This window comes from Vulpes vulpes, chromosome 7 (assembly GCF_048418805.1).
Source record: "Vulpes vulpes isolate BD-2025 chromosome 7, VulVul3, whole genome shotgun sequence".
Lineage (NCBI taxonomy): Eukaryota > Metazoa > Chordata > Mammalia > Carnivora > Canidae > Vulpes > Vulpes vulpes.
In genome coordinates this window covers 96228860-96255941 of record NC_132786.1, presented here as the reverse complement: position 1 = coordinate 96255941, position 27082 = coordinate 96228860, and the positions used below count along the sequence as shown (strand labels likewise).

Genomic DNA, 27082 nt, shown 5'->3' with positions numbered 1-27082 from the left:
TAAATTGCACAGTGATATAGGTAATGTAAATATGAGATGAAGCTAGAGATATACTAATGTGTACTTCAGCAATATCTGGCAGTGATATTGGATTGGCTACATTGTCCTTAGACATTGTGAAGACTTCACCTTGAAGCTTAATTAAATCTTTAAAAATCCGTCAAAGTCTGGGAAGACATGTTAAAAAATATATAAAAAATCTCCATGTCGGCCTTGGGAATCATTAACATTTATAAAATCCAAGACATAATAAAAGAAACCTAAATACCAGGGTATAAATTATAAAGTTGTAAGAATCCAGGAAGTAAGTGTGAAAATAAGCATTTAGTTAAGCAAACCCTGAGTAAGAATCTTGCAGGCACAAGTTCTGAGTCTTATATTCCTACATTAATATACTTGTCCTAAAAATGCTGATATTGCTCACAACAGTTTTGGTACTTCTTTTTCGGAAATGGTTTATAAGAAATAGAAGAAAATTGGTATCTCCACTTCATTCACATCTTGCTTTTTTCCTTTAAATTAAATATATTTGCACCCCTTATTCAGACTCGTCTCCAAATTACTTTGTCATTTTCCAAAAAAGATGAAAATTAGCTTCCAGTGAGATATTCATAAGCCTGTGACACAAGCACTGAGCAATGCCACCTACCTCTTAGTTTTGTGGAGAAGCTAAAATGTGATGTGAACATTTTATGGAAATGCATTGTTCACAAGATCATCCCTTGCAGATTTAGGTATAACTGTTTTAACATTAAATGAATAATTGCATAAGCTAAATTCCAAGTATAGAGAAAGAACATTTGCATTCATATTATTTCTTCTGCTTTGTTAAACAACAACAACAATTTTTAGAGGCTGTAATACTTCCAAATCCTCCTCTTAAAAACTTCATTATGGAAAATTTCAAACATACCCAAGAGTAGAACAGTTTAACGGAATCAATGTACTCATCACCCAGCTTCAAGTGTTAACACAAGTCAATTTCTTCATTAATACTCTTACTCGGTGTCTGTCTCCTATGGTCACAGAATTATAGTGAAGCCAATCTCAGATGCCATATAATTCTCTCAAATAATTCAGAGTATATCTCTAAAAGACAAGGGATCTTTTAAAAATATAGCTACAATAATTCTTTCAAACCTAAAATAAAATTCCTTTTTTAAAAAAAGATTATTTATTTCTTTATTCATGAGAGAGAGAGAGAGAGAGAGAGGGGCAGAAACACAGGCAGAGGGAGAAGCAGGCTCCATGCCAGGAGCCCAACGTGGGACTCGATCCTGGGACTCTAGGATTGCACCCCCGGGGGCCAAAGGCAGGCACCAAACCTCTGAGCCACCCAGGGATCCCCTAAAATGAAATTCCTTAAAAGTGTCAAATATTCTCTCAAAAAAAATGTACCTAAGAAAAGAAAATCGAATGTCAAGGAAACATTATCCTGAAAGATGTAACGCTCAAAAACAAGCTATTCCCCTGCAACAAAAAGGAAACAACATTCTCTAAAAGCAGAGAGTTGGAGGTCTGGGGCTTTAATGGGGGGAAATCCAGGAATGGCATGCAAAATGTGTAACATGTGCATATTAACATTTTTTTTTCCCTTGGTTGACAGCATTCATCAATCAGAATGTCAAGAAGCCTGAGAATGAAACATTTAAAGACCTCTGCCCTTGATTATGGCTGTGTGCACTCCGTGCCACATCACCTCATATTGCCAGGAAGGATTAGTCAAGTAGGGAAACAAATCCACCTAAAATAACTCAGAGATCAAACTAAATTCAACTCAGCAACCAGTGAGTATACACTGGGTGCCAGACACCAGGTTACGATTTTGAGAAACAAGGGTAAATTAGTCCTAGTTAATTCATAGTTGAGAAGGAGGAGGGGTCAAACAGATTAATAAGAACTGTCATAGAATGTCACGAAAAAGGTACTTGCTTCAGGTATTTTCATGGGGAGCCAGATGAAGAAGCAATGATTAGGGTAGAGACTTTGAGCTTTTTAGTTACCCCCCCTTCAAACATATGAAGTAATGTGTTTTCTAGCACCTGTGATGCCCTCACTGAATGAGATGGGAGAGGTGATCATGAGAGCTGGAGAGTAGAGTTTACATGTAAGTGGTATTTTGAAAGTTAAGCAGTCCATCAGATCTGAGGAGACAGAGAGCCTTGTGGTGAGGGAAGGGAGGGCATTCCAGGAAGAGAAAAGCAGGAACAAAGAGGTGGAAATTACTGGCATGTGAGGGAACCAGAAGTGTGGTGACCTTAGTGTGTGGGAGGGGCTGGCTGACTGGAAATGCCGGCTGGGACCAGAAGTTGGAGCCTTCGAAGCAAGAACTGAACCTCTGTTCTGTGGCCAGTGGAAAGCTATTGACGTGTTTTAAGTGAATCAATTCCGTCTTTACAGAGTATGTCTCATCATGCTTGGGTGGATGATGGGTGGGTGTTCAAGGTTTACTGAACTGGTGGCATCTTGAATTAGCTGGATGAGGAGAGTTGAGAGAGAAGCAGGCTTCTTAGGAACCTGCTGGAACAGGCCAGGAGAGAGGTCTAGGGTGGCAGTAATAGAAAAGAAAAGAGACACAACAATTTCAGACATTTCAGAAAATATTATTTTTTAAAAGGTGACAAAAGAAACAGAAGAGAGACCAAAGCAAATTTTTAATGCAGTGTGGAAAAGTGTGTTGGTATGCTCCAGTTTCTTTCAAAAAGTGGGAATATACATATAAGCTATAAACATATAAACTATGTTTATATGAAACTTCTTAGGAAGGATCTGAGAGAAACAGATACCAATGGTTGCTGGGCATGGAGAAAAGACTGGGGAAAGAGGCAGGGAGGAGGCTGTTGTACCTGTGGCATGCTGAACCACACAGATGTGTTCTCTACTAACTACTTGAAGGTTACAGAATTTCCCCCTTACTGCCATCCACGTAGGCAGAAAATAGCAGAGAGAGAAAGGTTTTGAAGACACATCTGGATTCCAATTCTGGCCCTGATTACTTCCTAACTGTGGGGCTGTGGGCAAACTTACTAAGTTCTTTTAGTTTCTGTCCTCTTTATTTGCTGAGATAGAGGTAACATTGGCTACCTCAGGTCACTATAACAATGGTAAAAGTAAATTCTATACAATAAAGCATCTGCTAGAATATCTGGCACAAGCTAAAAACTCCGTAAGTGGGTGGTAGCTATTTTATTACCAATAAAACTTCTTTGACATGAATACGTTCATAGTACAAGAAAAGTTCCTTGATCAAGTTTAAGGTATGCTCATTAGCTAACCTTATTCCCACATTAAATATTTGCCCTGTACAAAATGATTAATGCAATCCATCAGATGAACGCTCTCTATTACGCACCCGTTTCTAGGAATTTAAACAACATATTATTTATCTGCATTTCTGGGTAGGTGTTAAGTTTTTTAAATGGCATTGACTAAATTCACTGAAGTCATGTATTCAGAGGACTAAATGCCAACCAGATGCCATAAAGCAACAAGAAAACAGGTAATAAGTTGCTATCCTTGAGGAACTGACAACCTCAGTGAGACAAACAGGTGTGACCTTCAAGCAACCATGGCCCCAATTTGGCACAAGAGATGGAAATACTGGCAATGAAGTACCCAATTCTAGACAGGGATCCACCGAAAATGTTAAGTCACCTGTTAGAGGAGGTTACTCTGCAAGCATCTGTGGGTTTCTTCTGCCTGCTACTTCTGTTTTAAACCAGTTGTAACTGTAGCAGTAACAGCATCCTGAGCGTTACAAAAGATTGGTCACTCTCAAAAGCCTTACTACTCGGTCGTTTGAACAGGGACATCATTATTAAAGCATCATCACACAACAGTTTCTTTGTTACACACTGGGATGAATAATTGCAAAGTATTTTCATGTGAGATGTTCTGGCTCGGATCTGCCTCAGCCTGTAAAGATGAAGCCTTAAAAAGAAAACAGCTGGAGTTCAGAAAAGATTCTGCTAAACGCAGGAAATAATGATGAACATCTTCCAGGATTTCAGAAGCGTTCGTGAATGCTAAAAAAAAAAAAAAAAAGGAAAGAAAGAAAAAGAAACAGAAGCATTATAAGGCCAGATGAAAATGCATTTCGTTTCATATGTGGCACTGTGGGGAGAAAGAGTGGTTGGTGGGGATGCTTAACAAAAAAAAAAAAAAAAAAAAAGTCTACATAATTATTCAAATATTTCTCTTTGAAGTAGATGCGTCTAGGAAGAAAAATCAATACTAGGCGGCAGAGAAAACCACAGTAACACATAAACGTTAATTTCTAAGGAAGCTTTCATTGATGCCGTAAATATGCTACGGAGGCGCGCCCTGGAGGAACCACTGACTCCGTTTTAGCTACTAAGTCTCGCCTCTGAGCCGCAGGAGGGCTCCCACCTGTACTTACCCCCCGGCTACCCACGGTGCAAACCCAAAGCTCGCTCGAGGCAACATCCAACAGTTGAACGAAGGTTGGATTAGAGGCTAATCTACGGCTATATATAGACGGCGACGCCAATTTAATCTCCGCCCTCTTCCCCCTCCCCTCCCTATTTCCATAAATCTCAAGATCTGAGTTACAAAGAGACCGGGAACTCCAGGCGAGCGAGGCCCTTCCTTCCCCCTCCCCCCCAGGCCATCGCTCCTAAACCAAGTATTAGTTTAAGTGTAAATTGCTTCCAAACATCCTTAACAGGCACCACAGGGCGCTCAGATCCGGTTTTCCGCGGCAGCGTCCACAGGGGCCGGAGGAGATGACAAGTAGAGCGTGTGTGCTTGGGGCGGAGGGGGCGGGGAGGGGAGCGGAGGGGAGGGGAGCGGAGGGGCGGGGGGGAGGGCGGGAGGCGGCCGAGGCTCGCCGAGGCAGAGCTGCCCCCTGCGGAGAGCCTTCTCGCGCAGCCTTCAGCCCGCCCGCGTTCCCCCATCGCGCCCCTGGCCCGAGGCCCCAGCCCCCGCCTCCGGGGGCCGCGTCTGGCGGTGCCACGCACCCGCGGGTCTGCGCCCACCGCGTGGCCCGCCCCCGCCGCCTCGCGGTCCCGGGGTCTCCCGCGGCGGCCGGTCCTCAGCCTGGGTGCGGGCAGGCGGCGTCTGCGACGGCCGCGGGGGCGGGCAGGCTTCCCCCACCAGGGGCCGGGACGCCGCCGCGGCGGGCACATGCTTCCTGCCGCCGGCTCCGGCCCGGAGGGAAGCCCCCGGCGGGGCGGCGGCCGCGCTCCCCGCGGCCTTCCACGCGTCCCCTGCACCGCCCGAGCCGCTCCTCACCTGTCCGAGGAGGTAGCGGCGACGCGCGAGGCTGCAGGCTGCGGCGATCCCGGCAGCGGCGGTGGCACCCGCGGCAGTGGCGGCGGCAGACAATGGAGGAGTGAAGGACAGACACATTGACACCGACCCACGGAGCCCGGCGCAGCCCCGCCTCCCGCGCCGCCCCGCCTCCCGGGCCGCCCCCGGTCGGGCCGCGCCACTCCCGGGGGAACGCTGCGGCCTCGTAGCCACCGCCGGGGGCCTCGGCGCCCCGAGCAGCCAGGGCCGGACCCAGAACGTGAGGACAGAGAATTTAAACGCTGCGTGTGCCTCGACAGCTGAACAGAGCGGCAGGGAGCGGCGGAGAAGGCGGAAGACGAATTCCATTCCCCCCTCCGATTTTCTCCGTTGGGCTTTCCCTTGCCGGGCTGCTCCAATGGGAGTCCCCGGCTGCCGCCGCCTGTGGCTCCTCCCCCCGGCCTGGCCAATGACAGGCGGGCGGGCGGTGGCGGCCGCGGGGCCGGGCCCAGGACCTCGCGGCTCGCCGGGGCTCGCCAGCTGCTCGCCAGCCCGCGGGAGGGAGCAAAGAATTCGAACGGTTCCGCGGTTGGCGGCTCAGCGTCCTGGCCTCGTTGCCCCGCTGCGCTTGGCGCTCCGAACACACGCACACACCACACGCAGCTTCTTTTTTTAATACCTCCAAGGAAATAGAATCGTCTTCAAGCTGGCGGGAGCAATGGTGCATATAACGAAAGGCGAGCTGACCCAGGAAGAAAAGGAGCTGCTAGAAGTCATCGGGAGAGGTATGCGCGGGCGCTGCTGGGCTGCAGCGGGGCGCTCGCGGGCCTGGTCTCGGAGGCGTGGCGGAGCCCTGGAGGCGGCCCTGGCCGGGCGGACCCTCCGCCGCGGGTCCGGCGAGGTCGGTGGCCTCGCGCCGGGAAAGCAGCGTGTCTCCCGGCATGGCCCGGGGCCGGTTGCGGGGGTGGCGAGGAGGGGAGCCGGCAGCACTGCTGCGACCGGAGCTGGAGGCTGCAGCGGTTCGTCTTCCGAATCCGAGTTTTGGAAGGAAACACACTTGCAGGCCCCGGCTCAGAGCGCAACGAGCGACCCCTGGGTGTGGGTCCCACGATGCGCCTTCTGCAAAACTCTCAAGGTGGTTTTGCCCCTCGCCTGTCTTGGCGACAGGGGGAGGCCTCGGGTCCTTGGGAGGGTGTCTGGCTAAAGGGCCGTTTCGACTTCCGGAGGCCGAAGAATCTGGATGCCTTGGCCGTCCCCGCCCCCGCCTGGGGGTGGGGGGGGGCAGGGAAATCCTCTAGAGAAGGGTTCTTCGTAAGGGCACAGAACTAGGTCTGTCCTTGGCTACCTGGAGGGATCTGCGTCCCGGCCTCCGCGGCGTCCTTCCAACCCGCGGGGAAGCCAGGAGGTGGGCCGGGCGCCCGCAGCCCTCGGCGGCCTTGCACAGCGCCGCTGCCCCCGCGTGCCCGTCAGCGCCCGCCCTTGCACCCTGCCGACGCCTGTCCCACCTGCGCAGCTTCGGGTGCGGGGCAGCCAGGAGCCAGGAGCCAGGAGCGGGCCGCGGGGACCGGCCGGGGGCCCTGTTTCCCCTTCTGTCCCCGAGTGGACGTCCCGGAGGAGTCCCCTGCCGAGTCCCGTTACCTGGCAGGTGACAGCAGCGTGACTACGTGGCTTCTCCTGCACAGTCGCCGCGGACATAGTTCACGTCTCTCCAGGATGGAGGCAGGCACGTCTGTCCATCTGTCCTGGAACGGCAGAGAGGCCCGTCCCTGCGGCATGCAGGCTCCCCACTTTCCAGCCCTCTTCCTGTCGGGCAGCCTGGCTCAAATCTGGACCCTCAGAGAGTAAAGCAGATTTATTCTTAATACTGACAAGGGGAAGCCTAAACGGAAAAGAGAGAGGAAAAAAAAAAAAAATCGGATTTGAACCCCACTGGTGCTGATGAGCCAAGGCCACCTCGTCTGATCTCAACAGTTTTAAATCAGTCACAGCTACATTTATCCTAAGTGATCTTTGCCCAGGACTGTAGGACATGGAGTTGGTGCTTTTATCGTTTGTGCTGCACGATTCTGGCTTTTTTTTTTTTTTTTTTTTTTTTGGTACTGCATGCTTTGTGCCCTGCGGTTACTTTCTCCCTTCCCCGGGTTGGCTCTGGGATTCAGTTCTAACACGTGAGCGCCAGCTGTGAGCCAGGTACTGTGCTGGGCAGAAGGAAACAGGATCCGCTCAGAATCCACCAGAGATGCACGTTCTGCTTTTAAACAGTACAGAGCTATCGGTTTGTCAAAGTATGAACAAGTGAGCAGTTTTATAAAGTGGGTTTCTGGAAGGCGAGGGAAGCCTTGGATGCTTTTGTGGGTTTTTTTTGGGGGGGGGGGCGTGTACACCAGTCTTTATTTTGAAGATGGTATAAGAGAGAATTAACGTAAAGTTTAGTCTGGTTACTGCTGCTGTTTCTGGATCCACAGTGTACATCACGTTGCATTTGTGCACAGACAGTATGGTTCACCAATTTCATTGGCCCAAGCCATGAAGAAATGAGACTGGACTTAGTCGGTGATACATTCTTTTCAAGTGAAGGTCCATGGGACATCACTGTACTCTCAAAGAAAAATAATGGGAGATATGAGAAAATAACAATTATAATCAGCCTTTATTGAATATTGAATATGAGCCAGACATAATACTTAGCACTTTACATCATAATACTTAGCACTTTACATCTGTTGATATATTTGATCTTGATGCCCTAGGAATTATTTTTAAGCAACAGCATGATGAGACCACATGGAGTGGTGGTGGTTCACCATGCAGATCTGATTTGGAATCCTATCTCAATCATTTGCTGGTCATGTGGACTTCAGCAACTTACTCTTACTGAGCTTCCATTTCTCCATGGTACCTACCTCACACTCTTGTTGGGAGGATCAAATGAGTTAGTGCCTGTAAAGCATTTAAAATGCTGTTTGTGTTATCTGTTTTTATGATAAGTACAGTGATCTCCACTTTATAGTCACAGAAACGGAGGAACTGAAAAGTTAGATAATTTGTCCAGTGCCACACTGAAAATAAGTGGCAAAGCAGAGATATCATTTGGCCTGTGGTCCTAGAAATACACTGGACTTGAAAACAAACTAAACTAAAACTGAAACCAGAACCATAGCAGCCCATTCCATATTCACTTCTAGAGGCAATTTAACTTCAGCAACACAGTATCATCTGTGTTAATTAATCTAACTTATTATTTAAAATAAAATATTTTAAAATAATTTAAAATTAACGAGTTTTTAAATTAATTTAATTTTAACTGTTACTGATTTTATAGTTTTGTGTGCATTTAATTTGTAAATTTTTTTGCAGTTGAATGAAGATCATAAGCAAAGCTTATATTAATATGCATAAGAAACTTTTTAAAGTGGGTGGGTAGAGTTTTTAATTCTTTTTCTTTTTTTCCCCCTTGGTTACATTCTTAACTTTGGGAAGTGCTAGATTAGTCAGCACTAGTGGTTGGAACTAACAATAAATTTTCAGCCAAGTGTGACCTGTCATTTTGGCCAATCCAAAATAAACTCAGCAAATTATTGAGTATCTCTTTTCTGCCAGTTACTGCCCTTCAGAAGTTAAGCTGACTGTGAGTGAGACTTACAATCCAGAGAATACAGCACATTGCTTCTAGACACTTTCAGAACACTTTCTTCTTCAAATCAAATGCTAGGTAGTTTATAGATTATCTATTTGTTGGAATGCCAACAAGTTCCAGATAAAACTGAGAAGCTCTTTCATATACACCATTCATATCATAATGATGGCATCCATTTTACGTTTAAGAAGAGAAAATTAGGATCACTGAAGCACAGCTGATGAGTTTATGTTACATGTACAGACCCATTCTTCTAAAATCTGATATAGTTTTTGTTAAGCACTGAAGAAGCACTATTTCAAAATACATTAAACTTTCCTTAAGGGCATAAATCAGAAAATCTTCCATTACTTGTTTAGTACCTGAAATCTCTGAGATTGTTGACTAAATGAGAAAATAAATTTACTACTTTTTTTCATTATTTACATAAAAGGATTTATGAAGTAGACTTGGACAATAAGGTTTATTTCACCAACTATGTTTAGGTATAATTAAAGTATGATAGATGGTGCATATTAGTGTATTTAGACCTATAGTTTTCTACCAATGTCATTAAATTAGGAAAATAAAATTAGAAATCATTACACATTTTCCTCATTTGCTCATCTGTTTTCCAAAATCTGGAAGCCCAAACAGTTGGAGAAAATAAATTCCATCCTGGTCCCTGCATTTCAAAAGGCTGACTGGTATTCAGTGGTATATGTATACACACCTCGTCTTTACTTATTTGTTTTAAATGACTCCCTAACAAGACAGATTTAACTTAGATTGTTGGCCATTGGGATAAACATTTCATAGAATCATTGACCTGTTCTCTCACGTGAGCCAAATGTTTATAATTGGAATCCCTATCCTCCCCCTAACATGTGGCATGCTTTGACATGCTCACAGTCCCTATAGTATTGTCCCTTTACTGAGTGAACGCCTGACTAGGTGGAAAAATAACTTCAATTATTTCCCACTGAATAATGGATATCAGCCAAAGTATCTTCCTGAAGTGAAATTGGGGTCCTGGAGTTTTTGTTCTGTTATAATTCCTTTCTAAAGGTGGAGGAGAAAGTCTCTGATGAGAAGGCCAGGTGTGGATAATGTTCCATATAGAACTTGCTTACATGCTTGAGGGCTTTACTCACTCACTCTGTAGCCCTTCAGAGCTGTAGCCAGTGATATTACCTGCCCTCAGATGGAGTACAGTGTCAGAAAAATGCACTCTTTACATGATAGCTGCTGTCATGATCCAGGGACTTGTAAATCATTCACTTGACACATTTCCCCAGCAGAGCTATTTCTCTGTCAATCTGGGAGACATTTCTCTGTCTTTTCCCTCTTGGTATGAGGCAACCAGATGCCTAAGGAGCAGGTCAGGGAGAGAGAAGCATGCTAATCTTTATTCTGCATTCCACATTTAACTCTGGGCAACTAGCAGAATTTAGCACATTCTGCAACTGTAATTTTCAGTTTATAGAGAGAAATAACTCCTAGTTGTGGGATGCTCCTTTTCTTTTATGCCCTTTTGGAGGAGAGGCTTATCTCATCCTTTCTTTCTGAGAACATTCAATTTCATTGTTCCCTTCCCTGTCAAACCAGAAATTTTTTGGCAGAATGAGTGGGCTGACTGTTATTAATGATAATAGCAACATTCTCTCTTTAACTACTTGCTTGTGTCAGTATGCCTTACAGAAGACTGGAAAAACCTGACAGGTGCAGCCCAATTACAGTGTATTTCCAAATTTACAAAGGACTAACCTTCAGGTTTATGTTAGAGGACGTTCAGTATGACAGTCTTGAGTGCTGACCATAAGGCACTTTTATATGGAAGCAGGCTTTAAAGAAATGTTTACCTAAGCATTTCTAAACCAAGAATTCTATTATAAGAATGCTCCTATCAATTCACAGGGCCTCGTGATGACAGGGCATATAAATACTGACTACATTTTGAACTCCAGTGATTACATTGACTGGAATTTAAGCTTCAGATGGTGGGTTGGACTACATGCTCTTTAAGATTTCAGTATTAGGAGTCTTATTTATGCTTTGTGGTTATTGTATCACTGCCAAAGGGAAAATATGGCCAATTTAATATACTTTAAGGTCATTGGAAGTAAAAACAAGATGGAGCTATTTTGGCTTCTGTAAATCAATTCTTCTGGATAATTACATTGTGGAAAAAATACTACATGTTGATGCTTTATTTCCTAACAAGCTAACCAGACTAGTTTTAGTTTTACATATAACCCTTTAAAATTTGTTTCCGTGATGTTAGTTATTTTTTCTGTTGTAATGATAAATAACTAATTTTGTATTTCTTTCCTTTCTTCCTTTTTTTTTTTTCCTTTTCTTTCTTTTTTAAAGGTACCGTCCAAGAAGCTGGAACATTATTAGCCAGCAAGAATGTTCGTGTCAACTGTTTGGATGAGGTAAAATTTAAAAAGCTGAATAAAATGCTTACTTTTTATAAGAATTGATAATATATAAAATGCAATGGTAAGAGTTGTTTTCTAGCATTTGTGCTCAAGTTATACTCATCTCTAAATGAAATGTAAGCAGTTTACAAAAAAGTATGTAAGAACATGTTTAATTTTATTAATCAAATAAAAACAAATTAAACTAAATCATATCATTTCTGTAAAGTGTGGGAAATATTGGACTTCTATATACTAATGGATTAGGTGTAGATTGGCATCACATTTTGGAGAAAATTTTAGAATTGTGTCATTTTTAAATGTGCATACTTTTGATAAAGTGATTCTACTTCTAGGGAAAGCTAACCAAACCTAAACCCAACTTTCTAGAACAACTGCTCTTCAAAATAACTTTCTGCTATGATGGTGATGTCTTTTCTTAGCTGTCCAATATCAGCCATTAGCCATGTGTAACTAGTAGCTACTTTATGATACAGTGTGGCTCTAGTACTAGAAAGTTAACTGAATGTCAGTTGCTCATGCAGAAAGGGGAAGGAGTTTTATTAACCTTTTACCCAAAAATGAGTACCAAAATTAATGTCAGACAAAATAAAGTTTAAAGCAAAAAATTTAAAAAAATTAAAAAAAAGATAAAATGCCTTTCTCATAGATTAAATTAATAATCAGTAACCCACCAAGAATATAGTAGGTGTAAACCTTCACTTATAAGGTCATAAGCTTTGGGATTCATAAAGAAAAAGAATTCAAACAAGAAATTTGTAAGGCCACAATAACACCTTTGAGAAACCACCAGATTAAGTAACAAAAAAGTAATATAAGGAGCAGAAAATTTGGATAACTAATTGATAGTCAATGCATTGTATGTAAGATGGAAAAAAAAAATAGTACATTTTCTTTTACATGGAACATTGATAAAAATTAGTCTATGTATTATATACTGTTTTATAAAGGAAACTAATTTCAAAATTCGACTAATACAGAATACATTGAAAATAAACAAAAATATGATCCAAATAATAAAACAACCTGAAAGTTTTATTTTAATTCTAGATAATTCTTGGGTAAAAGAAGGAATAGAAGTAGAAATGGTCTACTATTTAACACTGAAAATACAACATTCATCAAAATCTAGTATTTATCAAAAGCTGTGCTATGTGGCCAGAGTGATATTCAGAGGAAATTTTTCAGCATTTATTATTGTACTTTCAACCTATGTGTTCTCAGCTTTTACCTTGGAATTTTAAAAAAGGATTAGGCTATACTTGAAGAATAAAGAAAGTGAACCAGTGGACTAAAATAGAAATAAACAGTTTAAAAAGCCATCAGGCACAAGCAACAAAAGAATAAAATAAAATAAAAAATTTTGTGCTTCAAGGTATATCATTAAAAAAGTGAAAAGATAACCCATAGAATGGTTTCATAAATCATATCTGATAAAGACCTTATAACTATAGGTTATAAATTATTACAAACTTCTGCAACTCAATAAAAAGAGACAAATAATCCTATTAAAGAATGGGCAAGGGATCTGAATAGATATTGCTCCAAAGAAGATATTTGCAAATGACATATCAGATAAAGGGCTAGTTTCCAAAATCTATAAAGAACTTATTAAACTCAACACCAAAGAAACAAACAATCCAATCATGAAATGGGCAAAAGACATGAAGAGAAATCTCACAGAGGAAGACATGGACATGGCCAACAAGCACATGAGAAAATGCTCTGCATCACTTGCCATCAGGGAAATACAAATCAAAACCACAATGAGATACCACCTCACACCAGTGAGAATGGGGAAAATTAACAAGGCAGGAAACAACAAATGTTGGAGAGGATGCGGAGAAAAGGGAACCCTCTTACACTGTTGGTGGGAATGTGAACTGGTGCAGCCACTCTGGAAAACTGTGTGGAGGTTCCTCAAAGAGTTAAAAATAGACCTGCCCTACGACCCAGCAATTGCAATTCTGGGGATTTACCCCAAAGATTCAGATGCAATGAAACGTCGGGACACCTGCACCCCGATGTTTCTATCAGCAATGGCCACAATAGCCAAACTGTGGAAGGAGCCTCGGTGTCCATTGAAAGATGAATGGATAAAGAAGATGTGGTCTATGTATACAATGGAATATTACTCAGCAATTAGAAACGACAAATACCCACCATTTGCTTCAACGTGGATGGAACTGGAGGGTATTATGCTGAGTGAAATAAGTCAATCGGAGAAGGAAAAACAGTGTATGTTCTCATTCATTTGGGGAATATAAATAATAGTGAAAGGGAATATAAGGGAAGGGAGAAGAAATGTGTGGGAAATATCAGGAAGGGAGACAGAACATAAAGACTCCTAACTCGGGGAAACGAACTAGGGGTGGTGGAAGGGGAGGAGGGCGGGTGTTGGAGGGGAATGGGTGACGGGCACTGAGGTGGACACTTGACGGGATGAGCACTGGGTGTTTTTCTGTATGTTGGTAAATTGAACACCAATAAAAATTAATTAAAAAAAAAAAAAAGATATTGCTCCAAAAAGATACTCAGATAACCAATGGGCACATGAAAAAATGCTTAATATTAGCTGCCAAGGAACTGCAGTGAGATACCAGTTCACACCCTTTGTGATGGCTATAATAAAAATGCAAATGAAAAAAATGCTCAGTATTAGCTGCTATCAAAACTGCAGTGAGATACCACCAATTCACACCCACTGAGGTAGCTATAATAAAAAAGATAAATAATAACAAGTATTGGTGAAGATGTGGAGAAATTGGAGCCCTCATTAATTGTTGGGGGGTGAATGGCACAGCCACTCCAGAAACAGGTGGCAATTCCTCCACTGATTAAATATAGAGTTTCTATATGACCGAGCAATCCTAGGGATATACTTAGGAAAAATAAAGCATATGTCAACACAAAACTTGCTTATAAATGTTTATAGTGGCATTATCCTTAATAGCCAAAGCTGGAAACAACCCAAATGTCCCTTAACTGACCAGTGGATAAACAAAATGTCATATATCCATAACAATGGAATATTTATTCATAAAAAGGAATGAAGTCCTGGTAAGTGCCATAACATGGACAAACCTTGAGAACATTTGCCGAGTGAAAGAAGCCAATCACTAAAGAGTAAATATTATATGATTCCATTTATAGGAGATGTCCAAAATAGGCAAGTCTATAGGTACAGAAATTAGACTAGTGTTTTGCCTAGGACTGGGTTAGAAGGTAGGGGCTTGGGGTAGGGGGGGTGGTACATAAGAATGACTGATAATAATGGTATGTGGTTTCTTGTGGGGTTAATAAAAATATTCTAAAATTGATTGTGATGATACTTGTATAGCTTCTGCAAATATATTGAGAACCATTTAATTGTATGTATTAAATGGGTGAATTGTATGGTATGTGAGTTATATAGCTCAATAAACCTGTTTAAAAGGAAAAGAAAAAACAAAGTTTTCAACCTAAAGACTAAAATATTAGACACAGTTTGGAAAGTCTAAGAAAGAAAATAGTGAAATAAACACCAAGAAACTAAGATCATGACTGTAGTTATAAAGGAAATTTTCATAAGTTTTTTGTTTAAGCCAGGACATATGAAAACTCGTATAAAAGTGGCTTCATAGAAAAATAAAAATGAATACATTCACCTCATATAGAAGCAGAAAAACTGGAATAATTAAGGAAAATTTGTATAAATGTATTTAAATGCTAACCACTTTCTAAAGCTGCAAACCTGAGTTAGCTCTACAAAACCTTCAAGGACTTCTCATTTTACACAAAGTGTACTGTTAGGTCATAAAAAGAAGATACCCAACTCATTTGATAAAAGTAGCACAACACTAATGCTAAAATAGGAAAAAGCTGAAGAAAACCCCCCAATTCAGTTTATAACTCAGTCATAAAAACACTAAGATACTATCAAATTGATCCAGTAGGTGTGAAAAGAATAATTACCAAAAAACTTTACCACAAAAAAAAAGAATAATTAGATATAATAACCAAGTAAGGTTTCTTCAGAAATGATAGGATGGTTCAGTTTTAGAAAATCTTTCAATGTAATCCATTATATTACAGAATAAAAGAGAAGCAAATATGATCATCTCAACAGATGATAAAATTTAACATCCATTGATGGTAAAAGCGCTTAACAGATTAGGATTGAATAGGTTTTTCTGTGTGTGTGTGTGTGTGTGTGTGTGTGTGTGTGTGTGTGTTTATAACTTGATAAAAGGTAAAGGTTTGTGGAAACCTTCCACAAACAATAGCATACTTAATGTTAAAACATTAGACACACTCTATATTGATTGTTAAAACCTTAGAAGAATGAGGATCAAGACAAGGAGATTCCTGGAGATGCTTTGAGTAAACTGGGGACAGATTTAGCCTCCTTGATGTTTCTTTTTCTTTTTTTTTTTTTTTAATTTATTTATTCGTGATAGAGAGAGAGAGAGAGAGAGAGGGCAGAGACACAGGCAGAGGGAGAAGCAGGCTCCATGCACCGGGAGCCCGATGTGGATGTGGGATTCGATCCCTGGTCTCCAGGATCACGCCCTGGGCCAAAGGCAGGCGCCAAACCACTGCGCCACCCAAGGATCCCCTCCTTGATGTTTCTTGAAGGCAGTACTCCTCTCCCCGAGAGTTTCCTACCTGTATTGTTTACCTGGGGCATTCTTCCACTAGTGATTTAAATCCTCTGTGTTTTTGCTCCTTTCAGGAAAGGATTTGTTCAAATGCCACCTGCCCAGAGAGACATTTCTTAACTGTCATTTTAAAAATAATAATCTCCTTTTACTCTCTGGCATTCTGTTTCCCTTTTACTCAACTTTCTTTCTCTATAGCACTTGTATTACTGCCTGCCTTGTAACTTCAATGGAAATTTAAATGTCAGGGACTTAGACTGGAGGGGCATGGAATCAGTTCATTGCTACCCACCTATGGCTGACTTATATTAGGCACTCAGTAAATGTTTGCTGAATGAATGCTTTAGGTAACGATAGAGAATTGTAACATAATTGGCTAATATTGATAAATTCTTTGATATAAGAATTATAGGAGAGAAGCTTCAATTCTTTTTAGGGTCATTAATATCAAAGGAATTGTAACTGCTTGCTTTTCATATAGTTCAGTGAAGCAGACTTCTTCCAAGGTTGCCTTTGGGAAATGACAAGGAAGCGAGGATTTTTAGTCTTGGTGTTTCATTGAATCTAAGATGCCATAGGTTTTAAGACTCATCCAGATTTCAGAGATATTAAAAAATGAAGGGGGTGGAGATTGGTGATTTGTAAGATTCTAGTGTTTATAAAGTACAACTCAATTTCAGATATTAAAGATATTAAATATTAAGATATTAAAATGTGAAAATAAAACCCTTATAACTGATGAATTATATATAACACTATGATATCTTATGAAACATTTTCTTTCTGCCTTCCTAATTTGAACAGGGATGGACATTAGGTATTTTATTTTTCTAACTGATACTAACTTAGTCTGTTTTTATAACTAGAATATGACATTTTCAATTTAATTTCTTTTAAACATGGGAATATTCTATGACTAATAGATTGACAGCTTTTTAAATTATGCAGTTCCTTCTCTTGGTATATTTATACTGGAATACATAAAAATACTAGAAAGACTAGATAATTTATAGGATGGTAGCTTTATATCTGTGTAGAACATCAAAATTTATTAATGTTACTTCCTTTTTTCTTTGCCCATTGAAATGCTTCCACAAATAACAAACAGTATTATAAGTAAGATAGTGCATAGTAATCATTGAATTCAAAATGTGTAATTTCTTTTGTTCTTATAACCAATTAAACTAAGAGATAGGAAAGTATATGTGATACCCACTTACTTGAAAAGCTTATATATATTTTATAATATATACAAATATCAAATCATTATGTTGTATACCTGAAACTAATACCATGTTGTATGTATTTATACCTCAGTAAAAAAAAAGAAAAGAAAAAAAAAGAAAAGAAAAGCTTAGTGTAAACTATCACTTAACACATGTTTAGCTTCTATTACCCAGGATCAACCAACCCAGCACTGAAATTTGATATGAGAAAACATACACTGTGTTATAGACATGACAGAAATAACCAGTTCGGAGATTGTACAAATGATTTGATTGGGTTTACTCATTGCCTCTTTAAAAATCTCTCATGGATTGGCTCTAAAAATCAATCCCTGTTAAAACTGCTGGTAAATAAGAAAGAAAAAGAGAAAGAAAGAAAATTAAGAAAAAAAAAAAGAGGAAACAGTATCAGGAAGCAGGGAGGCAGACACGTAAATGGACAGAAGTGATCAATACAGAGGACAGTTAAAACACAAGCAGACATAAATAAATAAATTACTTTGCAATGTAACATCCAAAAATTTTGCACATCTTCATTCTTAAGCATCTTTTCACATTGTGTTGAAAGCTGCTTTAGATTTATATGTGTGTGTATGTGTATATATATATATATATACACATACACACACACACACACATATATGGCAGTACTGCAGTGTCAGGCTATTCACTCAGAACTAGATAACCTTTCCTTGTAGGATGAAATTGCTGTGTGATTAACTGCCCACCTGCCTGTACCGTGTCCTTCCTTCCCACTCCCCCAACCCATGCTGCATGCTAGCTTCTAACATTCAGATTATAGCATCCTTCAGGGGCTACCACCCTAGTCCTGTTCTGAATACATTTTTGCTTTATTCAAAAGGTAATAACCATAGAGATCATTCCCACTTCCTCAAAACTGCCTCTGTAGTAAGATCCTGATTACCTATATCCACCCAAGCCACTCCTAACCTTGAAATATCTCATCCTTGTATATACTTGTGTAAAGGGAGTCTTAACATTATAATCTTATTAATGTTTTATTACTCTTAAGAAACATTGACTACTACTGAGATATCTCCTGGAGAGCCACTTGAAAGGTTCCAGCCTTCCTATAATTCTCACATTAGTAGTCCTTCAAGAATATTAATGGCTTATGTTCATAATAATAGTGTGGAATCATAAAGAATAATTCAAAGTATTTTAACATTCAGAGACTTACTACAGCAAGAGATTCTATGTTTTGGAGTGTTTTTTTTTTTTTTTAATGAAAAACAGCTTTGAGATTGTAACATTTATATAGTTTATCCTGGTTTACTTTGGAAATTCACTTATAGAGAACAGCTTGTTCATTTATCTACCAAATAGTGTCAGATACCCAGAACAAATAAGGTTGGATGTTACACTGTATATGCACAAAACATATGAAGACTAAACAAGGTAGTGTAAATACCACCATTTCTCATATTTATATAATCACATGTATGACCAAATCATATATATAATTAAAATATATATGTGGTTTTGGGATCATTGTTTTAATTTAATTTAATGTACATTAATTTAATATACATTTCCTGCGTCTTGTTTTTCTCATTGGCAGTAGTAATTTATGGAAATTTTCCCAGTTCAATAGAGACAGATGCATTCAGTCAATAGCTTCACGGTATTCCATGTTGTGGATATAACATGCTTCATTCAACTTTCTCTTTGATAGGCATTCTAATTGTTTTGAGGGTTTTTTTTTTTTAAAAATATTTATGTATTTGTATCTATTGGTTCATCTGTTTTCCCAGGAACTAAATATATGTGATAGAGATGAGAGCCCTGATGATCTAGATTTGGTGCCTGCCTGGCCATTTTACTGGTTATGTGAGGTTGAGCAAGTCTGTAAATCTGTTTGCTAACCCATGAAAAAAAATCAGTAACAAAGCCATTGATTTTCCTCAGCAGTTTATGGAAGATCCAAGTGAGAAATCAATATAAAAGTACTTAACAGATTATAAAGATGAATTTATTAATTCATATTCTTTTTATGTTTTTAATTTAATTGCAGGAGCTGTTTATAGGGGAAGAGGTGAATAAGTAAAATTAATACTTTTTTTCCTTTCTGTTAAAGAATGGAATGACCCCTCTAATGCATGCTGCATATAAAGGAAAACTTGATATGTGCAAATTACTTTTACGACATGGAGCTGATGTAAATTGTCATCAACACGAACATGGATACACAGCCCTCATGTTTGCTGCACTTTCTGGTGAAGTTTTAACATTTATTCTGATATATTAATTTTAGTCACCCATTCTAATTTGTTATAAGTACATGAATACTTTTAAAGTAAATGTTTATTTAGTAATTTTAAGATCAGTTCTTATAGAAAAGGTAGGAATTGGTTTTTGAAAAGTTATAATGTGTGAAATATGTTATATAGTTAATTTGGTGTTATATTTCTTTATGTATTTAAATTACCTGATTGTATTGACAATTTATTTTGTGTAGAGTTAAGGAGTTGGATCATTATTCTTTCAGGTTAGTTATATTGATGCTCTGTATCTTTGTATTTTGAAGTAATTTGAAAACTTCTTTGTTGTTCTCTTAAGAAAATAGCTGCTATGATAGACCTCTTTGCTTCACTTAGATTTATGTACTAAATTATGCTGATCTAATCAGAAACTCACTCTTGTTGCTTATGATTTTGAATAAAGACAACTGGGAAATATTTAAAATTAAGTGGAGTTAATCTGTAATTTACATTTTTTAAAGAAAATTAAGATGTAATAGAATATTCTCACACTTTAAAAACAGTAATCTGTATTTTTATAAGCCTGGAACAGGAAAGCATTTCTGAGTATGATATATAAAATATACAGTAATCTGTATTTTTATAAGCCTGGAACAGGAAAGCATTTCTGAGTATGATATATAAAATATATAATTCAAAAAGGACAAAATTGAGTGCCTCGGTGGCTCAGTCTGTTAAGCATCTGCCTTCGGCTCAGGTCATGATCCCTGGGGTCCTGTGATCTAGTTCCACATTAAGCTCCTTCCTCAGCGAGGAGTCTGCTTCTCCCTCTGCCCTTCCTCCTACTTGTGCTCTCTCTCGTGCTCTCTTAAATAAATAAATACAAATCTTTTTTTTTTTTTTAAAAAGAACAACATTGACCAAGTTGATTATATATAATTTTAACATTTCCAAATATAGAATATGCCATATATTGAGTAAAATGCAAGTGAAAAACTAAGGAAAATATTTATTTCATGTCTTATGGGGTTATATCAGTATATATTAGGAGTTCTCATAAATCATATAGAAACAAGTCCTGCAATAGAAAATTGGACCAAAAGTTGAGTAGAGAACAAAAGAAATACAACTGGCTAATAAGCATATAAGACATTTTCACTAATAAGCAAAGTAATGCAAATTAGAAGAATAAATGGTCGTTTGTCACTTACTGTATTGGCAGAGATTAAGAAAGAGTGATAATATCCAGCACTGGCATAGGGACTTCTCTGTACCATTTTGGGATATGCACATTAGCCCAACCTTACTGGAAGTCAGCCTAGCAAAATGCATTTAAAATATGCATAACTTTGATTCTGTAGTGTTTTCTAGGAACTGTTCCTAAGGAAACCATAGTTTGAACTTGCAAAAATTAATGGAAAATGCTGGCCACTGAGTATAGTTTATAATAGCAAAATATCTGTAATGATTACATTAGTAATAGAATACAAATAGAATAAAGGCAAATGGATGTTTAGAGAAAAAAGAATATAGAAAAATAGACCATCACCTGTTAAATCATTATTCCAGGGCCTGTGGGTATGAGGGTTGGGATGGGTATGGTAGATACTAAGTTTTTTTTTTTTTTTTTTTTTTTTTATCTCTCTTTATTGTTGATACTTTTTTGTTTTGACTTTACACTAAACATTTTATTTAAGAAACATATATTTTGTTTTGTTAACAAAAAGTGATAATTCTATCCTATTTTTGTATTGCCTGAAGGGGCTTTATAAAAAATTAGGTTAATTTTTATGAGGATTTTTATATTATTTTCCTCTATTGTAGTTATGATGTTTTAAAAAATGAAAATATTCACAAGATAGAAACCTAAAACTAAATGGAGAAAAAGGTACAGGTAAATTAGAAGGAGGTATTTGAATTATTCATTCCTTAATATTAACTGATATGTTCCTTTTTAACGTCAGGTAACAAAGACATCACGTGGGTAATGTTGGAAGCTGGTGCTGAGACAGATGTTGTAAACTCTGTAGGAAGAACAGCAGCTCAGATGGCAGCCTTTGTGGGTGAGTTTTTATGGCAATTTTAAGTTGTATCCAAAGTGTCCTCCATGAAAAAATATCATTTTGCTTCTCAAAGTGCAAATGCTGTCATGTTTATTATTTATTTATTTATTTATTTATTTTTATTTTATGTATTTATTTTTCAAAGATTTTATTTATTTTTTCACGAGAGACAGAGACAAATAGAGGCAGAGACACAGGCAGAGACACAGGCAGAGGGAGAAGCAGGCTCCATGCCCAGAGCCCTATGTGGGACTCTATCCCAGGTCTCCAGGATCACACCTGGGCTGAAGGTGGCGCTAAACCACTGAGCCACCAGGGCTGCCCTGTTTATTTTTTAAAAAGAAAAATGTTTACAGTTTACTAGGGTTTATCTAACTTAGTAAACTATCCAGTGACACTTTGGAGAAAATGAGAAAGCTATTTTGAATTTCTACTTCATGAAATACAAAGAATAACGGGACCATTTTAGTTATAGTTAAATGCTTTGAATTAGTATTTTTTATTTCTTTTTTTTTTCTTTTATTTCTTTAAGGGAAGTAGTTTAAAGTCAAGAACATGAACTGTGAAGTCAATAATCCTCAGTTGAAATTCCAGTTATGCCACTCAGTAGCAGGTTACTTAATTATTCTAAACTTCACTTTCCTCATGGTATCTTGGTTCATGGTTATTGAAAGGATTAAATGAGATGCTGACCTAAGGAGCTTTACAGGTACCACTGAATGGATGCCATCAATTACTGTTCCTAATAAAAATTTCAACAGTACAATTTTTTTCATAGGAAGGAACATTAACAATAATATATAGCCACTTCATTATCATCCTCATCAAGCGCAAACACTTATTGTGTGTGCCTAGTATTTCTTGGTATATTAATCCTTTTACTGGGCATAATATGAGGGGTTTAAAGAAAGTGGCATGAATATCTGATCATTGGTATTTTGGTCCCATTGAGTTGGCAGTTAAGGATGATGGCCCATAAATGGAGAAGCAGATATATAAATATCTGATTTGTTGAGAATGTAGCAAGTGGGCTTTTGTGAGACTAATAAATTGTTAAACAAATACTTAATGTTCATAGTCTACACACCAAGCATCACTTTAGGTACTTTGGTTACAGTGGTGTTCATAGCAGTTAGAGGCTAACAGCAGTGACAAGCATTGTGGAAATATACTTCAAGGGAAAACTTAAGAGTTTCATAGAAATAGACCAAAGAGAGGGATCTTTTATCCTATTCCAAGGGGGTTTTGAGAGAAATTACATTTAAGTTGACATCTAGTGGGAATTAGTCTGATATAGGAAGCATTAACCAAATATTTTGTTTAATTTTGTTATTAAATTATTTGAAAACTACTAGATGGTAGCTAATGGTAGCTACCAGTGTATAAGTCAGATAGTCACTGAGTCACTGTATGACACCTCTGTCAGAGCAAATATTATTTTATCTCAATTTTAGGAGGATTTGAGAAGAGTATAGTTTTTCAGTACAAACTTCAGAGGAATAATATTTATTTGCCACAATTAAGCGTGCTCTGGTTGTCCCTAACTCACCTCCAAGCTAATTTTGAGGGTTTCAGTACAAGAGGAAAATAAGAATAATCTGGGAATCTTGATTCTCATATTTTAGTTCATGTCTGCTGCTAAATCATTACAAGATCATAGGCAAATCCCCAGATCACAGGGCTAGAAATGGAGGAGCCTATTTTTCCAAAATAAATCCAATGCTCTTTTCCTTTTCTTTTTCTTAACACTACTATATCCATAAAAATCTAAGGTAGAAATTGGCCACAATCCCATCTTAAAATGAAAGAACTAAGAATGATGTTTTCATTCCATTTTAATCTGTATAGATTAATTTCATGGACAAAAATTAAACTCTTTGATTGACATATTTTCCATTATGGTTACTCTTTTTAAAAAGTCATTGTCCCCTTTTATTGCCCTCCAGCAGAAAGGTTTACATAAATATGTGCACACATGTGCAGGATTTTTATCTTTTAAAAAATTTTATCTTTTAAAGATTTATCATACAAATATATTCCCTGTAACTTGTTTCCTTCACTGACCAGTATGCCTTGAAAGTCCCTCTCATCATCTCAGTAGCTCTCAATTCAGTGATGCCAGCAGCTACCTAATATTCTTTGATACAGGCGCCCAGAGTTCATTTAGCTCTCCCCTATCAATAAATTTTACAGGTTATTTTTTTAAGATTATTTATTTAAGAGAGAGAGAAAGCATGTGTGAGTGGGGAGTAGAGGAAGAGGGACAGGCGGACTTGCCACTGAGCACAGAGCTGGACGCAGGGCTCCCATGAACCCAAGACTACAACCTAAGCCGAAATCAAGAGCCAGAAGCCCAGCTGACAATTTTTTAAAAATCACTTCACAATGAATAAAGTAATAATGATCCTTGATCTTCCATTTTTACATGGTGATGCTTTAATATGTGCAACACATTGTCAGAAGTATGTGCAACACATTCTCAGAAGTACAATGACTCAAACACAGGGTCTGAATATATTTAATTTTAGTATAAGTCTTTATTGCTTTCCAAGAGGACATAGCAATTCACATTCCTATTAATGTCTTCATCAGAACTGGGTGTTTTCACTCTTTCATTTTTGCCAATCTAATAGCTGCAAAGATGCTACATTGTGAATTTACTTTCCCCTTATTATTCATGAAATTCAGCTGCTTTTGTTGTTGGTCATCTGTACTTTTCTGTGGGTGGCTGCTCATACTCATTACTTATTTTTTCTTTGGGTTGTCTTTTTTCGTATTGCTTTGAGGAACTTTGTGTGTTTTGTGGATGCTTTCTTTTTTTTTAATATTTTATTTATTTATTCATGAGAGACAGAGAGAGGCAGAGACATAAGCAGAGGGAGGAGAAGCAGGCTCCATGCAGGAGCCCAATGCGGAACTTGATCCCAGAACTCTTGGATCATGTCCTAAGCTGAAGGCAGATGCTCAACTGCTGAGCCACCCAGGGATCCCTGGATGCTAACTTCTTATCAAATGTGTTTCAAATAGTTCATTTTTATAGCTTCCATGTTTCTTGTCTTGACAAAAGAGTTTTTGAGTATGGGTTAGATAAGTATTCTCCTAAATGTCCTTCAGATTATATGTGTGTGCGTTTTCAAGATTTAATTTTTTAAAGTTCATTTCCCCCTGGATATTTAGTTAATTGTGACAGTACCACTTACGAAACCACTCAACATTTTTCCACTGAAAATGAAATACCACTTTTGTGGTATGTTAAATTCTCTTATATGTGGTATCTATTTCTGGATCTCATATTCTCTTCCATGGGGCTGCTTGTCATTTTCTATATTAATACCATGTTGTCTGATCACATTGACTTTATTTTTTTTTTATTTTTATTTTTTAAAGATTTTATTTATTTATTCACGATAGCCATGAGAGAGAGAGGGAGAGAGAGGCAGAGTCACAGGCAGAGGGAGAAGCAGGCTCCATGCAGGGAGCCTGATGCGGGACTCGATCCCGGGACTTCAGGATCACACCCTGGGCCAAAGGCAGGTGCTAAACCGCTGAGCCACCCAGGGATCCCCCTTGATCACATTGACTTTAAAATGTTCCCTTCAGTTATTTCTCTTTGAATACTTTCCTCCTTCATTTTTTCCCGTTTTTTTTGTTTTTGTTTTTTGTTCTTATTGGACTTTCATTAGATGGTTATGTAATTATTGGCAGAGAATTGACAACTCTATGATAAGATATCCTATTCAATTGCATGGTATATATATATATATATTGTTTCTTTTACTTGTTTTTGGTCCTTTGGTCATATTCATCAGATTCCCTTCACATAAGTTCTTTCTTTTAAATAAAACTACATTCTTTTAAAGTTTATTTCTAAATAGCTGATAGTTATTGCTCATGTTGTAAGGAGAATTCCCCCCACTACTTCCACACTGTCATTTCCAGCTGGTTACAGGTAATAAGGAGAAAGCTATGGATTTCTGTTTTTTTCTTGTCATTTTTATTAGAATCTCAATTTCTTTTTTTTTTTTTGTTTGTAAATACATTTTTTTAATTGGAGTTTATTTCTATTTGAATTAGCTCCAGGCTTCCAAGTAAGAAGAAATAATAGTGAAAATTGGCATGTCTGGTTTTTTTTCTCCTATTTTTAATAGAAATATTTTTAGCTCTTTATTTTTTATGATATTGCTATTGTTTTTAGATTGCTGAATGCCACTCTTTGTCTTGTTTTAGTTTTTATTTCTACTTTTTCTGATAGACTGTTCTTTTCTCTCTTTTTTAGATTTTGTTTAAATTCACGTTAACATGTAGTGTATTTCTTGCTTTAGGGATAGAATTTAGCGATTCATCAATTGCAAATAACACCCATCAAGTGCCCTTCTTAATGCTCATCACCCAAATTACCCTGCCCGCTCACCCATTCCAGAGTGGCTGCACCAATTTACATGTTATAGCCATTCTTGATTCCTTTTTGAGTTTTTGCATTTATCAATAATCTCTTTGCCCATCTCTTTATTTTCAGTCTTTATTATTTCATTTTAGTAGGGTAACTACTGCTATACCCCTATGTTTATAAACCCATGTAGGTGTGCTCTGTTCTCTAACCCAAAATGATAGTCTCTGGTTTTTAACAGATATTTAGCTTATGTGTATATAGGATTACTGACAAACTTGATTGCATTCCTCCTCTTTTACCTTATTTTTTTTACGCTTTGTTTTACTTCATGGTTGGTGGTTGTTTTTGCTTGTGCTTGTGTGTAGTGTGTGTGTGTGTGTTTCCTTAACATGGCTGGCCTGGTCATATCAGAGTACGTCTTTTTCTTCTTTTATTAGTTTGAAAGGTCAAGAATGCTTTCCCATTCCTCTAATGCTTATCTCCTATTCACAGTACTCCTAATTAAACCTGTATTTGTCACTTCCTTGAAAGCAAGAACAAAACTATCCCCATGGCCCACCCCCAAGGCACTGCATTTGCCTATTTAGCAGTTCTAATATGAGAAAATCCTCCTAAGTCATGTATTTCTCCAAAATTTCTGTTTTTGCCTTGTCAGACAACATGCCTTTCCTTTCTTCTTCCACCGCTGCTACCAGCTGTGGACTTTGCTGAGAGAGTTTAGTATTTTTAGTATCAAAATGTTATTAGACTGTCATTCACCATGAGTTACTTCTCTTTCACTAATCCTCACGATCAACACAATAATTTCTGAGTCGTGTTGCTGCCACCCATTATTCGGGTTAACCATCTCTGCTGCTAACGGCTGGTGTGCTCCATTCCCCCACCGTCTTCAGCTCTCTGTTCCCATTTAGGTTTGGGTTACAGGACCTTCTCAGATTGAATATGGTTGGAATATGGTTTGGAACCTATCATAACCGAAATTACTTTTCTCTCTGGAATGGGAGCTGTACCAGGGCTAGTTTCATGGTCCTTGTATCACTGTTCTATTCCTCAGTCATATATAGAAGTTACTTCATGCTTTTGTAAATGTTTGGAAATGAGAATTTATTTTCCTTTGTAAACTTTCCATTTCTCATTCTGGAAGGGTGTTTCAATTTCAGTTTATCCTAAAAAATAAAAAAAATTTACTAAGATGTGTTTAGTTGTGTGTGTGCGTGTTCTTAGTAATCCT

General features: G+C 38.5%; 2 protein-coding genes across 4 annotated transcripts in view; one reads left to right on the top strand and one right to left on the bottom strand.

The window, feature by feature from the left end:
- Positions 1–5430, bottom strand: part of BZW2 (basic leucine zipper and W2 domains 2) — a 65939-nt gene extending 60509 nt beyond the window's left edge. The window contains exon 1 of one of the 3 annotated variants that reach the window (XM_072764453.1): positions 5254–5430. Coding sequence is in view for 1 of the 3 variants with exons in the window: in XM_072764454.1 (XP_072620555.1) it covers positions 4400–4446 (47 nt within the window). In the remaining 2 variants the exon portion in view is untranslated. Of the gene's footprint in view, positions 1–4399; positions 4462–5253 lie in introns of those variants that run through there. The other 2 variants (XM_072764456.1, XM_072764454.1) reach the window with 2 other exon arrangements.
- A 271-nt stretch (positions 5431–5701) lies between these two features.
- Positions 5702–27082, top strand: part of ANKMY2 (ankyrin repeat and MYND domain containing 2) — a 37346-nt gene continuing 15965 nt past the window's right edge. Inside the window, exons 1-4 of the mRNA XM_025993189.2 lie at positions 5702–6035; positions 11240–11304; positions 19275–19413; positions 21363–21461. Of these exons, the coding sequence (XP_025848974.1) occupies positions 5969–6035; positions 11240–11304; positions 19275–19413; positions 21363–21461 (370 nt within the window). The 5' untranslated portion in view covers positions 5702–5968. The remainder of the gene's footprint in view (positions 6036–11239; positions 11305–19274; positions 19414–21362; positions 21462–27082) is intronic.